This window comes from Centrocercus urophasianus, unplaced genomic scaffold (genome assembly GCF_019232065.1).
Source record: "Centrocercus urophasianus isolate 14NV4802_14NV808 unplaced genomic scaffold, USGS_Curo_1.0 seq_18, whole genome shotgun sequence".
NCBI classification, from domain to species: Eukaryota; Metazoa; Chordata; class Aves; order Galliformes; family Phasianidae; genus Centrocercus; species Centrocercus urophasianus.
Genome location: NW_024884733.1, coordinates 15389670 through 15408330, shown reverse-complemented (window position 1 = coordinate 15408330; position 18661 = coordinate 15389670). Strand labels below are relative to the sequence as shown.

Here is an 18661-nt window from a genome sequence, read left to right as displayed (position 1 = left end):
ATTATTCATCTAAAGACAAAGAATGCAAGACATCTAAAAGGTGGGATATTACATACCAACTGTTCACTACAGTTTATCATCACTTTTACTCTTGTGATGATCTAATCTTGCTTTTCCTATTCCAATTCCATGTTACATTATTATTACAGTACTAGAATTGCGTAGGAAATCCAAAAAAGCTGTTTGTTTGATTATTTCTGCTGACTCAGAAAATTATCCTGACTGAATTTGACGTAAAATAAATAAAAGATCATCGATTACATGCAGAGGCATAAGGAAGTAAATTGTATTTTTGTGATGACAGTGAGATACAAGCATTTCTTCTTGAAGAATGCAACCAACTTAACCAATCATTTTTCAGTGTACTTACAGAGATCAAAGTCTTCTTACAAACTGTTACGCCTCTCTTGGCTCCAAAAACTGTTGTATAAATAGGCATGATAACCCACTCCTTTCTAACTACAGATGTGGGTACAGGGACAAATAATGGGGGTGCTTAGGAGTTTGATATTTTTGCTGTCTTTTCAGCTCCTGCATACTGCAAAAGGCTCCCTGGTGTGGCTAAACGAGAGCGGCTATGAGGATTTGGTTGTTGCAATTAATCCCAGAGTGCCAGAAGATGCCAACATTGTTCTGAACACAATGGTAAGAACATGCATATGTCCACTAACTGATTCTCAGTAGTTAAGAATGCCTTGACTTTTTCTACTTCAAAAGTAGCATGAGTCCCATTCATCTTAGTAGGTTTTGAATTAATAATGAATGAAGCCCAGAGTTACCAAACTAGTCATTTCTAATTTGCTTTGCCATATTTTGCTTACAAAGGGCACTTATTTCTTAAGACAGAGCTGTATACAGAGATATTTCTGTTTGAAGACAGGCTGAAATTCATTAAAGTAGCTTTCCAAATTGTCTGAAAGAATGTCCTATGAATTTTTTTAGTAGTCATTGGTTATACTGTAATGTGTTATTAGCTAGCAATATTCCTAATGCTCCATTTAAAATTGTAAAGGAAGAACAAGAAAAAATGTTAGATCTGGTGGTATTTCTAGCTTTAACTTCCATTGCAGTCCACATAGATACTTCAGTGGATCAATTTCCCAGGAATCATATGCTGGCTAGGTTCCAAAGCAACAAAATTATTTCAACAAAATCAAATTATTTTGGAAAAAAAACTACTGAATAGGATATATATTATGACAAACACTTCAGATTTTGCATATGAATAATGCCTTCTATACCCTGAAGTAGGATTATCACCATCCCTAAAATCAGGTATGAAGGATGCCAGCCTTTGGTTAGGCATAAAGTTTATAAAATTTCCAGACTTCTTTCACCTAATGAGTACAGGTTTACATGAAGCAAAAGCAGATGTGATAACTCACATAGCTTACTTGCTACTTTCAGTCATTGACTGTCCCCTTATTTAGCAATGGAGTTTGGATCATTCAATTTTCACAGACAGGCCACCAAATGTTTTTTTAAGATAGAAGTGTGCAAGTAAGTACTGTTGGTGTAAGATATCTACCATCTGATAAATTAGCAGTGCTGTCAGTATTATGAGAACTTGTTCTGATATTCTTCCTTCAGATCCTTTGAACCATTTAAGTACCCTATTCTGTCTGCAGAGCAGACAAGGGTTGCTGTGGGGACAGCTGAAGTATCATTAGCGCTCAGCTTGTCATGGGTTTATCACTGACCACTACCCCCAGTCCTGGCAAACTGAATGTCTACAAGAAATCTCCTTTGTCTTAATTTTGTGTGTGTATAACATGGATATTTGCAAATGCTGTCAAGCCAGTATTAATTTAAGGGTAAAATTCTCGAATTTAGTAATTTTTATCTCACATGAAGGCTAGAGTGTAAATTTTATCACAGTCTCTGATTAAGAGGAGGATTAGAGAACTGCTGAGAGAATCCAAGAACTACAGCTTAGGTTTTGTGGTTTCTTCATTCCTTTTTTTCTTGGTAAAGACTGTAGTCCTTCTTTAGTTTTCTATTATATACTCAGTTCTGCTTTAACTATGCTATTTTCTGAAGTATTCATTGCATGAACAGTCAAACTTTAAATATTAATGTAGATATTAATGTGCTTTCTTTCATTCCTCAGACAATGATCAAAGACGCTTCTAATTATTTGTTTGAAGCTACAAAACATCGATTTTTCTTCAAGTCTGTAAAAATTATACTTCCTAAAACATGGGAGAAAAACAGCAACTATTCAAGATTAAAAACAGAATCATATGACAAGGTATGATTTAGAGAACTGCTTACGATTAAAACCACAAGAAAAATCAAGACTGATAAGGCTACGTTATGAACCACACAGTTATGACAAATCCTGGAAGTTCTTACTCAGAAGAAGAGTTAGTGGGAATGTTGACAGGAAGAAAATAACTTCATTTATTGAAAAAGAATCACCTAAACCTTCTCTACACTGACATTACATATGCCTTTGGTCTTACTGTTTCAGGCAGATGTCATCATAGCAGACCCTTATTTGAAGTATGGAGATGATCCCTATACCTTACAATATGGAGGATGTGCAATGAAAGGACGATACATCCATTTCACACCCAACTTCCTGTTAGATAGCAGCTTGGTTAAAGTTTATGGAGAAAAAGGTAATGCTACAATTTAATTTAATTACCTGCTTCATTATTAATATGAAATGGCCAATATTTTTTAAATTCAGTTTTGCCAAACTGAAAAAGCTTGGAAGAGAGACACTTTTTTGGAAGTAGTAAATACTTGTAAGATATCTCAAGCTAAATATTCAAGCAGTGGATCCAGAAGTTGTTAAAATCTTTAAAAAGCTTAAGAAAAGGTTAATCTTCTGCATTTAATTAGCAGTAGCCATCCTTTATGAGCACTTAGTGAGCAAAATGTCCAGTGACTTTATACCTGATTTTGTATTATTGTATCAAAAATATAGAGGTTTGCTGCCATGTGGGACAGAGACTTCACCAAAAAATGATTTTCCTCATCTGATGTTTGCCAGTTTGGAAAAAAGTGTCTCTATAATAATGCCTGCATTTCTATAAGATTGATATGAAAACCAGTTCGATCTTGCCTACTGAATTGATGCTTTCCTATTAGATGACTGACATCATCTACCTGGACTTGTACAAAGCATTAGATATTGTCCCATGTGACATTCTTATTTTTTAAAAGGAAGAGATGTGGATTTGACAGGCAGATCACTGAATGAATATGAATTTATCTGTTGGTCATATTCCAAGTGTTGTAGTCAATGGCTCCCTTTCCAGGTGAAGAACAGTGAGGACTGGTGTTCTTCAGAGTTTTAATTGGGTCTGGTATCATTTAACATCTTTAGTGATATGGACAGTAGGATTGAGTGCAACCTCAGAAAGTTTGCAGATGATACCAAGCTGAGAGGTGTGGTTGACTCAACACTGGAGGCAAGAGATGCCATCCAGAAGGACTTTGACAGGCTTGAAAGGTGGACCTTTTGAAGTTTTGCACCTCATGAAGTTTAACAAGACCAATTGCAAATTTCTGCTCCTCCAATCTGAGCATACAAGCTGGGCAATGAATGGATTGAGAACAGTCCTGAGAAGAAGGACTTGGGGGCATTGGTGGACAAAAATCTGAATATGAGCCAGCAGTGTACCCTTGCAGTTCAGAAAGCCAACTGATCCTGGGCTGCATCAAAGGAAATGTAGCCAGCAAGCTGAGGAAGTGATTCTCTCCTTCTACTCTGCCCTTATGAGCCTCCACTTGCAGTACTGTATCCAGGCTTAAGACCCCCAAGACAAGAAAGATGTGGAGCTCCTGGGGTGAGTCCAGAAGAGGCCACAAAGATGATCAAAGGGCTGGAGCACCTCTCAGATGGAGCAAGGCTGGAGTTGTTCAGCCTGAGAAGATTCCAGGAAGAAAGCATTACTTCCTTCCAATACCTAAAGGGGCTTACAGGAAAGATGTGGTTGGACTCTTCATCAGGGACTGTAGTAATAGCACATGGCTTTAAACAGAAAGAGGGTAGGTTTAGATTCAATACAGTGAGAAATCCTTTACTCAAAGGGTGGTGAGGCAGTGGCATAGGCTGCGCAGAGAAGCTGTGGATGCTCCATTCCTGGAAGTGTTGAAGACCGGGCTGGATGGCGCCGTCTGCTGTCTGATCTAGTGGGTGGTGTCATATGGCAGGGGTTGGAACCAGATAGTCTTTAAATCTCTTCTGATCTGTATTCTATGATTATATGACTTTTGCCTCGAGGAAAAATGATTAACCCTCTTGCTTAACTGTTTCACAATTTTCTACTAATACCTGAGATAAGAATTATTTTATCTCCATAAAATTAAAAAAAAAAAAAAAAGGCAGGTATGTTTTAAACTGTTTTAGTTTGATTGTGTGCATATTACTGCTTTTCAACAGGTAGAGTTTTTGTCCATGAGTGGGCTCACCTTCGGTGGGGAGTGTTTGACGAATATAATAGCAACGCACCTTTTTATGTTTCTGAAAATGCACGTGTTGAAGCAACAAGGTATCATATTTCATTTTTCTGCTTTTACATTGCACTCTTTCAAAGATTTAAACAATGTTTTCAGTCTTCTTGTAATGTGTGCTAAGTTACTGCTTTGTAGAGTCTCTGTGATCTGTTTGTATCATTAAAAGATGCTTATTCAGCATGGTCTGTTGCCTGCTCTGTGACCCAGAAAGCAATAGCTGCCTTCAGTACTGTTTTGTAACAGCACTTTTCTATAGCTCAGGCTGGATAATCTTTTGCTTCATGTGCAACTGCAGATTTTAGTCAGCACTGGTTATATACATAAGATAATTTTATTAAATAGCAGTTGTTGACAACACAGAAATTCCCTAACCAAACCTCTGTGATTTTAAACAGTTTCTACAAAGGAAGACATTAACTGCGTGGACATAAAGAATTAATCATTACCAATGTTGACACAGTCTATTGCACTGCAACTATTAGCAGAATAAGTTTTGTGCATAGCCTACAAATATCACAAAAAAATTATCAACTCATCAGCAGAAGCCCACAAGTATTTTATGATTATAAACTCTTCTAGATTACTTTAAGAACCCTTCCAGGAATAGAGATTGTCTACCTGTGTACTTGTGTGCTGTCTAGAACCATGCTGTGCCAATAGCAATTTGTCTTCAGGCAGGCAAAATTTTGAAAAATAATCATTTATGGATTATGTGTAGATTACCAGCCCTGCCCACTTTCTCTTCCCCTAGGTGTTCAGCGGGTGTCACGGGTAAACCTGTATTCCAAAACTGCATTGGAAATCAGTGTACGACAAGAGAATGCCAATATGACGGTCAGCTATATGAAGATGGATGTGTATTTGTACCGGATCTGAATCAAGACAGCAAAAATTCTATTATGTACATGCAATACTTACCTTCTGTAAGTATTATTAAATCTTTCTGGACTAAGAATTTAGCAACAATAGTCAATAAATGATCAGTTATGTGTCTTTGATTAATTTCTGTCTATTTCAGTGAATATGGATGATTCTGTCATTCCTAGTAGGCTCAGTTCCAAAGGACAACTGCTATACAAAGCAGCTATTGGAACTGATCTGATGGATGTTTCATGTCAATAAGGGTGAGATTCACTGAAATCTCAGCACCCTTCTTGCTTCGCTTTTGGAAAATCAGATCGGTGGTGTATGGGAACGGCTGAATCACCTGAACCTCTGATTGATCACCTGAGGCAAGCAGTGAGTCAGCCACAGGAGCACAGGTGAAGGCAATTCACCTGTACTGCCAGAAGGGGTGGAGCCTGGAGCCTCCATTTAAGAGCTGACTACAAGTGGGAAAGGATCTTTTCTGAAGATCCCTCCTCTGGAGTTTTGTAGTGAGCTCATGATGCAGATACGCCTTCTATCTTTTTTCCTTTTGTTATTATAACCTGCTTTGCCTAACTCTCTTGTTTATTTCATAATTGTAACATCTTTATATTCATTGATCATACGAAAGGGCGTATGAGTGAAGCATTCTTGCCAAATGCCTTGGCCATAAGATAACTATTAAGGAATTATTTTTTGCACTTCTTTGCAGAACAATCTTTTTTCTTGTCTGTTAAGATCCTATTTGGCCAGGCACCGTGGCACACAGAAAGGTCACTGGAGAAGTCTTTGTGTCCTGTCTCCCACCACCAACTTCACATTTTCTGAAAAACTTTCTTATGCTCAAACTCCTGGGTTAGTAACTCTTACAAATTTCAATCTGACTTTTTAGGTTGTTGAATTCTGTGATAAAGATACTCACAATTATGAGGCTCCAAATATGCAGAATAAGATGTGCAACTATAAAAGTACATGGGAAATAATCATGGAATCTGATGACTTTCACAACTCATCTGTTGTTGATGGCCTTGCACCCCCCTTTGAGACCACCTTCCAGCTACTGCAGACTCAAGACAGAGCAGTCTCATTAGTACTGGATGTTTCTGGGAGCATGTTATCGGTAAGAATAAACATTTCATAAGCAAGTTTGTGCAAAAATTGTAAGAAGCAAAAAAAAAGTTACAGAAGTTAAATTATTTTTAGTCAATTCAGTCATTAACTATTTTATTTTAGAAAAAAAAAAATACTGTCATTCTCATCAATGATTTTTTTTTTTTTTAAGAATTCCTATAAGAAATCATTTCAAAAAACTGAGAGTTGTAGGCTGAACTTGGTCATTTTTTCTTGTAAAATCTCCATTTAATAAGTTTCCCACCTCTATTCCATACCTAGAATGACAGTGCCTTCATATTTCTTACAAGAAGAAAATGTCTAATAGGTGGCATTTTACATTTTATTTTCATTATGAATCATTTTAAAATTTTAAATTAAATATTTAGGTTGCAATATATCAACAAATTAGATTCTTTTTGATGGCATACTGCATTTCCTCATCCATAACTTTCTCTTCCATAGTAGTGAGCCAACGACCATTACTCTTTCTCTGAAAATATTACAGTTTCAGAGTTTAATTTGTCACGGGAATTCAAGCCTAAAAATGAGATTGCTCATCACAAGAAAATAACTCAAAAGGCTCTATCACATTGAGAGATATTATTAAATATTTGTCAGTTGTGTTTTAAAGGAAAACATGGGTGAAGAAGCATAAAGCAGTATGTGCTCCAGTTCTATAGGTATAGCAAAAATATCATATATCATAATACTAGAATTCTCCTAAAGTGCTCCACCAACAGATCTATTTTGAGACATGCCATTCTAGCCCAGAGCTTGAGACTGACCTTCAGCAAAGATTTGCAATCATAATACGTCATACGAATTTTTTAATACGGATGTCTATCATAATACATTTTACTACGGCAGTTGTTAAATAATGTAATGCTGAAACATTACAAAAAATATGCTGTAAGAATAGCTATAGCTGTAGAGAGAGATGTTTCCAAATGTAGCTGGATTTTTTTTTAATTTTTTTATTTTTTTTTAGGTAATCTCTTCAAATATTTGCATTTAACATATTCATTCTGTTACCTTAATTTATATTTCCAAACTATTAAGTCTCTGAGCTAAGCTACTCCTCAGGAATTATAAAAGTTGCCATTTGCATTGCCACCATGTCATGAAAGTGACAAAAATCTTGATTAGGAATAAAGCTGTAATATCAGAAGATGGATCTTTTCTGATGACATCTCTCTTGCAAGCTGCACTATGCTGCATTTTCATGGTATCAGAACGTGAGCGTACATATCTTACCCTATGCAGATCGTTTTCAATTTCTAATAACAGTCAACATCAAGGTTTTCCTGTATTTTGTCCATAGTCAAAGCTTTTCAGAAGAGATTGCATTCTAAAGATGTTTTTTATTCACGAACAGAGTAACCGCATCACAAACCTCCGTACTGCTGCAGAGGTGTTTTTAATCCAGATTATTGAAGTTGGCTCCCGGGTTGGAATTGTCACATTTTCATTTAGTGCTCAGCAAAATAGTCCTTTGACACAAATAACCAGTATGGCAACACGCCAAAAACTTGTACAGAGTTTGCCTACATCTGCTAATGGAGGAACCAACATCTGTGCAGGCATTGAGAAAGGACTGCAGGTAAAGTACAGTGTTCTCCTCCAGAGGAGAGCCATGAAGATGATCAGAGGGCTTGAGCACCTCTCCTACAGGAATGGGCCAAGAGAGCTGGGGCTCTTCAGCCTAGAGAAGGCTCCTGGAGCACCTTACAGTGGCCTGTCACTACCTGGGGAGGGGCCTACTGGAAAGCTGAGGGGGAACTATTTATAAGGGTTTGTAGTAACTAAAGGGGAAAATGGCTTTAAAGGGAAAAGAGTAGATTCAGACTAGATATTAGAAAGAAATCCTTTTCTGTGAGGGTGGTGAGACACTGGGACAGGTTGCCAAAGGGTTGTGGATGCCCCTTTCCTGGAGACATTTAAGGCCAGGCTGGATGGGGCTTTAAGCAACCTGATCTAGTGGGAGGTGTCCCTGCCTATAGCAGGAGAGTTGGATCTAGGTGATCTTAAAAGTCCCTTCCAACCCAAGCCATTCTATGATTCTACAATTTAACATTTCCTACATCTAAGTGATTATATATTGCAATATCAATTGCAAAAATATTAAAACAGCTTTACTGTTAAACAAAAATTCAAACACTGCTTAACAAGTCTTACATTTGAAATAACAGTTCTAAATGTATACATTAACTGCTCTCTGGAATAAACCAGTATTTAAAAGATAATCAGTTTGTATCTCACATTCTTTTTCTTTAATACAGATAATTACCACTGCAATCGGTACAACATATGGCTCAGAAATCGTGTTACTGACAGATGGAGAAGATTCATCTATGTCAACTTGCCGTGAAAAAGTGAGAGAAAGCGGGGCAATAATTCATACCATTGCACTGGGTCCATTGGCAGCAAAAGAACTAGAAGAATTTTCAAATATGACAGGTAAATAAGAGAACTCTTTTGCTGGCATTCATAGTCAAGTATGAAAATATCAAAGCATAGCAATTCACTGGCCTGGAAAAAATAAATAAATCTGATTTATAATAAACCTAAAACATTTAATTTTAAAGAAATCTGGTTTTCATACAGGCTTTTTTAATGCAAACAAGTAGAACTTCATATATGCACAGTTCTGCTTTCAGAGCTGTCTTGATTTGAAAAATAGAATAACACAAAAGTGTCCTGTTAATGAGGAGATGTAATTGTGATATTCTTACGTAGCACATAAAACATAGTGTTCTGCAATTTCTCAAATTTTATTTCTGGCATAGCACGCAATGACTGGAATGCTCTATATTCTTGAACTTACAAGAATTTTTTACACTATATCCACAACAAACCTTTTCTCCAGCTTTTGCAACTGAATGCACTGGCTAGGAAACTGTAGGTGCCATGACTGCGCTTGTCATGAGCCAGCTGAGCTGGAAGTTCATAGTTTTAAAACAAGCATTTAAAACAATTCACAGGGGGTATGCTTCATGCTACAGTACGTACAACGTGCCATGGAGGACAGAAGACTCCTTGTGTAGCCCTAGAAAGCAATCTGACTACAAACAAGTATAGTGAATAAATATGAGAGGTGCGCATGCTGTGCATATTCAGACTTGTAGCCACTTGCAGTCCCCAGAGCTCAGCAGTCAGTCTCTCCCTGACTTTGAGAGAATAAGACACAGCTTCTGAACCAAAAACACTAGGAAAAGTCTCAAAATATTGTACTTCATTTTATGCTGCAAGAAGTGATTTTTAAGCTGAGAGATAAAAAACGAGGTGATCACAACCCAGAACAGATATTTTCATGAATTTCCTGTGATACAAGTATTAACACATTGGGGGGGGGGGGGAAAGATGCATTGCATTTTCTGGTTTGTTACCAAATTGCCTATCTCATTAGAACACTTTGTACCAGAAGTCACATGAAAACTGGCATTTTTAGAGTATAAATCAGTATTACTGAATCTTTTGTCTTTCAGGGGGTTTACAACTTTATGCTGTAGATGTAGATGTCCCCAGTAAACTAGTGGAAGCATTCAGTGGAATTACAACAGGAAGTGGAGATATTTCTGAACAATCTATTCAGGTTTGGATTTCAGCACTTCTTTTATCTCATATGCATTTAGTTGATCAGTAATTGAATGAAGTTAGGCACTAATGATCCTAAACTAATAGTGGTTCAAATTAAAAATGGTATCAAACACAATTTTTAGTCATCAGCCACAGTTATAATAAATTTATTGCCTTGAATTGACACTTCTGCCCCACCCATATAGAAGAAAATAAAGTTAATGACAGGCTATATTCTAATCGCAGATTTAATTGCTCGTACTTACTAAATAGCAATAACAAATTTTCTCTCACACACAGCTTGAAAGCAGAGACCAAGCAGTTAATGCTTCAGAATGGATAAATAATACTGTGACCATTGACAAAACTGTGGGAAATGACACTTTCTTTGTCTTCTCATGGAGCAAAAGCCGGCCATTTTTCTTCGTGAGGGACCCCAAAGGAAAAGAATATGGAAGCTCAGACTTCACAGTTGACAGTTCAAATTTAAGAACAGCTAGACTTAGTATAAGTGGCACTGCAGAGGTAAAGCCAATGACTTTTTGTTCCTGAATTAATATTTCCTGTGAAGAAGCATACTGCTTTTCTTCTCCTTCATAATGTTCTAAATGTTTCTGTATTTTATTTTCAGGTGGGAGATTGGCATTATTACATTCAAAATGTTGTTACAGTATCTCAAAATATATCAGTAACAGTTACCTCTCGAGCAGCCTCTTCTGATGTTTCTCCTGTGATCTTGAAAGCCTACATGGAGAAGGCAAATGTATCTCCTTATCCAGTTATTGTTTATGCAGAGATTAGCCAAAACTTATTGCCTGTTCTTGGTGCAACAGTGATCGCCACCATAGAGAAGGATGGCGCTAATGCAGTAAGCCTTCCTCTTTATGATAGTGGCACAGGTAAGGATCCACATACATAGCAAAAATCTTTGCATTTATGCATCTTGGAATCCAAATCTGTGTGTTACCATCAGACTTATCAAGTTGTACCATACTATGATGACATCTTAAATCAGTGCTAAAACAAAAAAGTAAAAGAGAGAAACCTACTGTTTTAAGACAGAAGTAAGCTATGAGGCTTTTGTTTGCTGAGCTGATCAAATAAATGGGTCTTACACTGAAAAACTGTCACATCTTTACTGTGTTCCTGTTGTGAAAGCAGGAGTACTAGGGATAGTAGAAGGTAAACTGCTCATATCCACTTCTGTTTCATGCAACTACCTGACCTCAAGTGGGAAGGTAGAAAGAAAGCTAGCTGTTTTGTTAGTCCATCTCATATTCTATGAAGATGAACTACAGCCTTAACATTAGCTCACTAAAAGATAGTAATATCTCTTTTGCATGTTTAAATAAATGCACTAGCATAATTATTAAATACTTAGAGCAATAGCTAGTCATTCTGAAGTGCAGCATCCCTTAATCTCTTTTCATCTTTCCTCTTCCTTTTTTCCATTAGTATTATCATCAGTGGTGCAGCCCTGTAGCTTTATGAATTCAGTAGTAGTCAGTAGTATTATCTCATTCTGACCTAGTTTTTACACTGCCATACTTAGAAATATAATATTTCAATGGGCTATCTTGTGTTTCTTAAACACCATCTCTATTCTGAACTACTGAGGTTATTTTTTGAATTGCTGCTAAGATTTAGAGTAGTTAGCTTGGATGCCACCAACAGACCTTTTGTTGCAGCAACTGTGCAAGTTCACATGGAGAAACTTTTCTTGATGAAATTCTGACCAGAGGTTATTATGCTGTTGTTTGTTTTTGTTTGTTTGTTTTTTCCAACTTAAAGATGTTATACCTAGTAGATGATCACTGAGTATTAAGTTAGTGGTTAGAGATAGTAACAAGAGGTTTACCTAGTTAAAAGTGTCAATGCAAAGTAGTTCTTTTAAGGAAAATACATTTAAAATACAGGTTATTACTGTGGGACAGCACCTGCTTTTAAAGATGTCTGCATTAAAAAAACATTGTCAGGTTTTCTGCATTGTAATATTCAGGTTTTATATTTGTGTAAAAACTAACCTCATTTACCAGCAGGTATCTTCTTCTAGACATTAATTCTCTATGATTTAATATGAAGGTGCTGATATGACCAAGAATGATGGAATCTACTCAAGTTACTTTACTTCTTTAAGTGGCAGTGGAAGATACAGTCTAAAAGTGAGTGCCCAAGGGAGAAATCAAACCGTCAGGCTTGGCCGCAGGCAAAATAGAGCCTTGTATGTACCAGGCTACATAGAAAATGGTAAGGATACTTGTTTAATAGGCAGTTATTTAAGTGATTTCCATGTGTGTGGGGAGCAAAAAATATAGCAAGTGGGACCATTTAGATTCACAACAACGATACTTAATAATACTTAAAATAGATAGTAAAAATGATAGTTTAAGATGTTTTTATTACAGAACAAAACGAATCCCCTTCAACTATTGTTTCCTATGTACAGGAATAATGTAAAGTATCATCATTAATCCAAAATAACAGTTTTTCTTTCTTCTGTGAAAGGAGAAATGTTGCTCATATTCTGTATGTCAGCAGCTCAGAAAAAAAAATTCCACAGTTCTTCTGAGATTTTACAGTGGGTCTTTGGCATAAATGCATTCAACATGTAATGTTAGTACACAAGTTAATGCCAGTAGAAAATGTCACTTATGTATTCTGTTGGTTTATTTTTTTTAGTACTTTTCCATTTTAATGCTGAAGATGCTTTAGTTGTTGAAAATTGATATTCACACGTACATAGCACGATTTAGAAGAATCAATACAAAAGACTGTCTAAAAATCTCACCAAGTATGGCCTATAAAACATAACATCTTCTAAAGTCTGTGATGGGTAGAAAAAGATGGAAAGAACCAATTAATGACAGCCAACATACACAACCTGCTTTACAAATCATAGAATTTCCTGGGTTGAAAAGGACCATAGTCATCACCTAGTTTCAACCCCCCTGCCACAGGCAGGTTCGCCAACCATCAGACCGTGCTGCCCAGAGCCACGTGCAGCCCACATCCAGGGATGGGGCATCCACATCCTCCTTGGGCAACCTGTTCCAGTGTGTCACCACCTTCTGAGTGGAAGAACTTCCTCCTAATATCTAACCTAAACCTCCCCTGTCTCAGTTTAAAATCATAGCATCATTTCCAGTTTCTACACATTTCAGAATTTTTCCACTGTTTGAATTTCCTAATCAGTATGCTCAGCATTCTGAGATCACCTTATTTGCTGTCTTTAAATCACCAACTTTCTACTGAATTTGAATAAAGAAGATAAAGGTTATGAGACGAAGTAAAAAGATACAGTGAAAATAAAAAGAAATGTGGTTCAGAATTTTGTCATGGTGAAAGTTTAAAAAATTTTCAAACAGGTAAAATTCAGATGAATGCACCGAGACCTGAATTGGCTGATGAAGAAATCCAAGCCAATCTGGGAAGTTTCAGCAGAATTTCAACAAGTTCTATTAAACTGGACAACATTCCACAAGATTATCCACCCTGTAAGATTACAGACCTCAATGCCTACATAGAAAATGAAACAATAGTGTTGACTTGGACAGCTCCAGGAGGTGACTTATACGATGGAAAAGGTGAGTAGGATACTTTATGGAATCAGATTGATCCTCCTGTCCTAATGGACATGCCCTAAGGACCAGCAGTCAGATATGAGGGCTGCATCTTTTTCACCAGAAAATGGAACTATATAGAAAATTATCTTGTTGCATGTTACATGTTTTAGTTCTTATTTTCTTTTCACGATAAAAAAATAACGTGCAAACAAAAATGAAAAAGTAGTAAAGCAAGGAGTATTATTATTGAAAAGGCAAATTAAAATAAAACCACAAGACACTTTACTAAAGGGTCTCAATCCATGTTTGTGCAGAAGTTAAGAAAGAAAAAAGATAAAATCAATGAGATGCGTACAGCGTGCACAATCTGAAGCATTACTATATGCACATTCTTACCAAAATCTTTGCTACATGGGGAAAAGGAAAACTAATGCACAAACATTTGTGTAGACCAGAGACTGTGTTCAAACATAGTTACGTACATTACTTCAGGTTTACATCTTAAACTTATCTGAAACTGTGGAATAAGAAACACCACAAGAAAAAAATCACACCTTTTTTTTTTTTTTTAAATCCCAGCTTCTTTTATGCAGCTGTTTTATAGCAAAAATGATCAGTCATTGCCCTGTAGTTTAAGGCAGCGCTGTATTGGTTAGGGCAAATCAGTATTGGTTTGGAGCTGGGCATGTCAGATACATCTCTATTACATAACAGTGAAAGAGAGATTTGTAAGAGGAAAAGAGAAGAAAGGGGAAGTCTTGAAAAGCTACAATTTTGACACAGAAACAGTAGAATCTCCCAAAACTAGTTGAGCATATATATATATAGCAATATAACTACGGGTTCTCTGATTGCAGACAAACAGGAGAACCATTCTATGTCTGTCTTAGTTTTTGGCATCAAAAGCTCATGCTGAGAGAGAACAGTGGCCAAATGCAGGACAGACATCTGCTACATACATATATTTTTAAATTGCTGTTTTTCTTTGAATAACAAAATATAGTCCTTGCAAAGGTAAGAATATTGATGAAACAATGTTCTTAAGGCCAGTTAAAAGTTGAGTTTCCAGACCTGGGAGAAACAGCCTCTTGATGCTTCAAAGTGAGGGTTAACAGCAATCCTGTCACTACCCATGCTAAGCAATGCAGTCATTGTAAACCAGGAATCTTTCCAAAACAGTTCTAGAAATCTGATACTGTCACCTTAAGCACGGATATTAAAACATCTGTATTCATATTAATTTGTTTTTACACATACTCTTTTTTTTTTCCCTAGCTGATCACTACATAATAAAAAGCGATGCAAATCTTCTGAGCCTAAGAGATGAATTTGATGATGCTACTTCTGTGGATGCCTTCGATCTCATACCTCAGGAGGCTGGTAACGCAGAAACATTGAGATTCAAACCAGAAAATCTGACAATAGAAAATGGTACCATAATCTACATCGCCATGCGTGCTGTTAATGAGAAAAACCTGACTTCAGATACATCTAATATAGCAAAGGCCACATGGTTCATTCCTCCAAAAGCATCTGTGCCTACAGATGAAGACAAGGCCAGTGATGGTGTTAACATTACACTAATAGTGGCATTTGTAGCAGGATGTGTAGTACTTGTCTGCATTATTGTAAGTTCAACTGTATGCATTTTACAAAACCAAAAGAAAAGAAGGGATCCTGCAATCGGAATGTAACCATATTGGTCAAACACTTTAAAAAAAAAAAAAAAAAAAAAAGAAAAAAGAACGAAGGAAAGGAATATAGAGTAATTTTTGCCATATGTAAGTTCCAAAGCAGAGGAAAGTAATTTAATGTAAGTGTGCTTGTTTTAAGCAGATATGTAGTTGACTTTTTGATAGTCTTATAAACATAGATTTTCAAAAGCATGCCCTAAACGTGTACTTTCATTTTTCTAAGCAATATAAGTACTTCACTCTTCTCTTGCGAAATCTTTCCAATATAGTGTGCTTTAATTGTGTTAAATAAAGAAGAGAGAGGAAAATATTTTCCCTGCTTTTGTTTTGCACACAGTAGTCAAGTAAGGCAAATTGCAAGAAGTCAGAAAGTGTTTCGGATAGTGTCATATGGCATCATACGTATCTTTTACAAGGTAGGCTTAACGAGCCAAGCACAAAAATATTTACCTACAGGCTATTTATTTTAAATATACATATATTTAAATATACGTATATTCAAACATATATTTCCGAGTGTGTTGGAGAGTTAAATATATCACAGAATTGCAGGAGTTGGAAGGGATCACAGAGTCCAACCCCTTGGTAAAGCAGGCTCCCTACAGCAGGTTGCAATGGTAGGTGTCTGGATGGGTATTGAATACCTCCAAAGAAGGAGGCAGCCTGTTCCAGTGCTGCGTCAGCTCCGCTGTAAAGAAGTCCTTCTGCATATTTATGTGAAACTTCTTGTGTTCCAGTTTTTGGGCATTGCTCCTTGTCCTGTCACTACACACCACTGAAAACTGTCTGATCTCATCCAGTTGCCTCCCACACTGTAGATATTTATAAACATTGATCAGATCTCCTCTCAGTCATTTCTTCTCCAGGCTGAACACCCCCATGTCTCTCAGCCTTTGCTCATACAGGAGATGCTCCAGGATCTTTATCATCTTTGTTGCCCTCCACTGGACTCTTTCTAAGTGATCCCTGGTTTTTTTTGAACTGGGGAGCCCAGAAGTGGACACAGTACTCCAGGTGAAGCCTCATGGGGGCAGAGTAGAGGGGAAGGATCACCTCCCTTGGCCTGCTGGCCATGCTCTTTTTAAACCAACACTCCTTTTCATGCTCTCAATATTTCCAGAATGAGAGTATAAGTACTTTCAGAATAAGATTTACAAGAGTATATGCAAATAATAACATACAAAATGTTCTTAAGTGGAGGCTAATGAAAGCTATAAAATAGGAGCTAGGAAAAGCTTTTATGTAACAAGAGGTAACTTAAAAACCTAATACACAAGTTCTGTTCTTTATCTAGGGTCCAATTTTTTCTTGTGAGTTTCTGTATTTCTACACAGTGGTGTTTCTTAATGAGCCTTATTATTGGATGTATTTTCAGATCTAAAATTCAATTTCATCAAGCAATAACAAATGTTTCAATTTCAGGTAATATGAAGGCAGGAATAGCAGCTACATTTTAGAGAACAGATCTCTTTGCAGAAAAGAGTCAGAAATAAAAGGACTATTTAATGATATTAGTTCTCTTAAGTAGCTTGTAGGTCAGTGAATGTCTTTTTACCAGACATTTTTCCTTTTGATTGCTTATCAAGTGTCTTCTCATTCCCTGAAGTATTTCTATGGACGCTGCATCCAAGTTCTTTCGTAGGAACTACACCACACAATCAGAATAAGCAGGTTGCACTACTGTTTCTGGAACTGTTTCCTGGCATTATGTAAAAATATTACAGAACTTACACACACAATCTTCGTGATCCAAGGCAATCCACCTCCGGCACTCGACCCTGCTAGCCCAGTGAGCAAGAGCTGCAGTAAACTGTGGTGACACTGACATCTAGTGGGCTCCAACAACACTTCCAGTTTTTCCAAATGTTCCTAAAAAGTTTTGGACAAAGCATCTCCCTCCGGGATGCTCTGACCATAACATAAATGCATATTTGAGAGTAAAATAAAATATGATTAATCCATGGTTGAGTTTCTTACTTGAACATGGCTCTTAGTCTAAGAGAATGGAGAAGATTCATTCGAATTTTATGGGAAAGCGTCTAAAGCTTTCAGTTCAAACACCACAGCACTCAGCACCCACCTCCTGAACATCTCTGCAAGACAGACACATTTTGCTTTTTCGTCTTTCCAATGACAGGGTAAGACTTTTTACTTATTTTGATTATTACCTTTACACCAACAGTACGTGTACTCTAAAGCTGCATGGGTTGGGACACCAGTCACTGACACAACTGCCCCACTCCAATTCAGTCTAGCTCGAAAAAATGTACTTCTTGAAATAAAAAAGCTTTGTTCCCAAGTATGATCTTCCAATGGTCTTTAAATGATTTCATCATCCTGCTCGGTAGGAAGTAGACTTCACATCACAGAGAAGTTTAGTCTAATTATTTCTGTATTACACGTGTGGCAAAACTGCAGTACCAAGTGATAAAGTGACTTTCCCACAGTCATCAGCAGGGAAACATTAGAGATGCAATTATATCTCCAGTCTGTTATTGCACAGTAAAAAGGAGAACCCCCAGAATTTTCCTTTAATTTTTATTTCTGTTGGGACCAGTTCTGGCCTATAGAATTCTCTATACAGTCTTCCTCTGAGTATAGACTTTTCTAAGGCAGACAGTTGGAGTGTGGGACAAAATTATTATCTTGCCTGGGTAACAAAATAACCCACTATGGCCCCAGGAATTATGAAACTGTGAGGACAAAAATCCCATAAACAGATATTTCAAGAAAGCCTAACTGTAAACTAATGCAGTCCAATTCTCTGAAACTTCAGGGCCTTGGGCTACTGACTGTTTTGCCAGTTGCTGTATGCAGTCATAATACAACTCCAGTCAACACGGTCAGGAGGGGAAAAGCAACAGCTGCTGTGAGGATCAGTGGAAATGTGCACTAATGCAGAAAGAATCATTAATTCTTACTCAGAGAGCTGTATTTTCTGGAGGTAAGCACACTGTTGAGAACAGCTGCTTTCTTGTTCTGACAAATCCAGTACCCAGATTTTACACGAAAGCCTGATTGTACATAGGCCAGACAGCTGGCCCTACTGGTTTCATTATCTTTATTCAGTTATTATCAAACTAAACTCACAGTTGTTAATATTGGCACAGATGTACACACACATAAACAAGTGCTCTTTCCCATTTCAGTAAAATACTTTTTGACCATTAAATTGAGAGAAGTTTTCAAAATGTTTCTTTACAATGACATAAATATATCTCTTTTTAAAAAATTATTATTATTTTATTTTATCTTTTAGCAACATTAATGAATGTTAAATCAAATTTACCTTTAGATTTCCATGCAGGTGTATTTACGCACTTTGAAAATCTGGTTTAAAAACTGCAGCTATTCTTCAGAATATTTGTTGGTGTTCTG

General features: G+C 36.8%; 1 protein-coding gene across 2 annotated transcripts; it reads left to right on the top strand.

Annotated features, from left to right (window-relative positions):
• Positions 1–424: 424 nt before the first annotated feature.
• Positions 425–15593, top strand: LOC122160994 (calcium-activated chloride channel regulator 1-like). Of its 2 annotated transcripts, XM_042820043.1 has the most exons (14): positions 425–645; positions 2111–2251; positions 2474–2624; positions 4397–4505; positions 5222–5393; positions 6230–6457; positions 7826–8050; positions 8730–8907; positions 9936–10042; positions 10327–10551; positions 10658–10925; positions 12109–12273; positions 13392–13610; positions 14865–15593. In XM_042820043.1, the coding sequence occupies exons 1-14, from the start codon at positions 466–468 to the stop codon at positions 15281–15283; spliced, it is 2787 nt and encodes a 928-aa protein (XP_042675977.1). In that variant the 5' UTR covers positions 425–465; the 3' UTR covers positions 15284–15593. The 2 variants fall into 2 exon arrangements, with proteins under 2 accessions (XP_042675977.1, XP_042675978.1); XM_042820044.1 differs by lacking the exon at positions 7826–8050.
• The last annotated feature ends 3068 nt before the right edge of the window (positions 15594–18661 follow it).

What these genes read in the sequence shown, in the direction of transcription:
- LOC122160994 (XM_042820043.1), top strand. Translation starts at nt 466, where the DNA reads ATGTGGGTACAGGGACAAATAATGGGGGTGCTTAGGAGTTTGATATTT. An exon ending in AAACAGAATCATATGACAAG is followed by an intron (nt 2,252 to 2,473) that starts GTATGATTTAGA and finishes TTACTGTTTCAG; the next exon opens with GCAGATGTCATCATAGCAGA. An exon ending in ACCAGGCTACATAGAAAATG is followed by an intron (nt 12,274 to 13,391) that starts GTAAGGATACTT and finishes ATTTTCAAACAG; the next exon opens with GTAAAATTCAGATGAATGCA.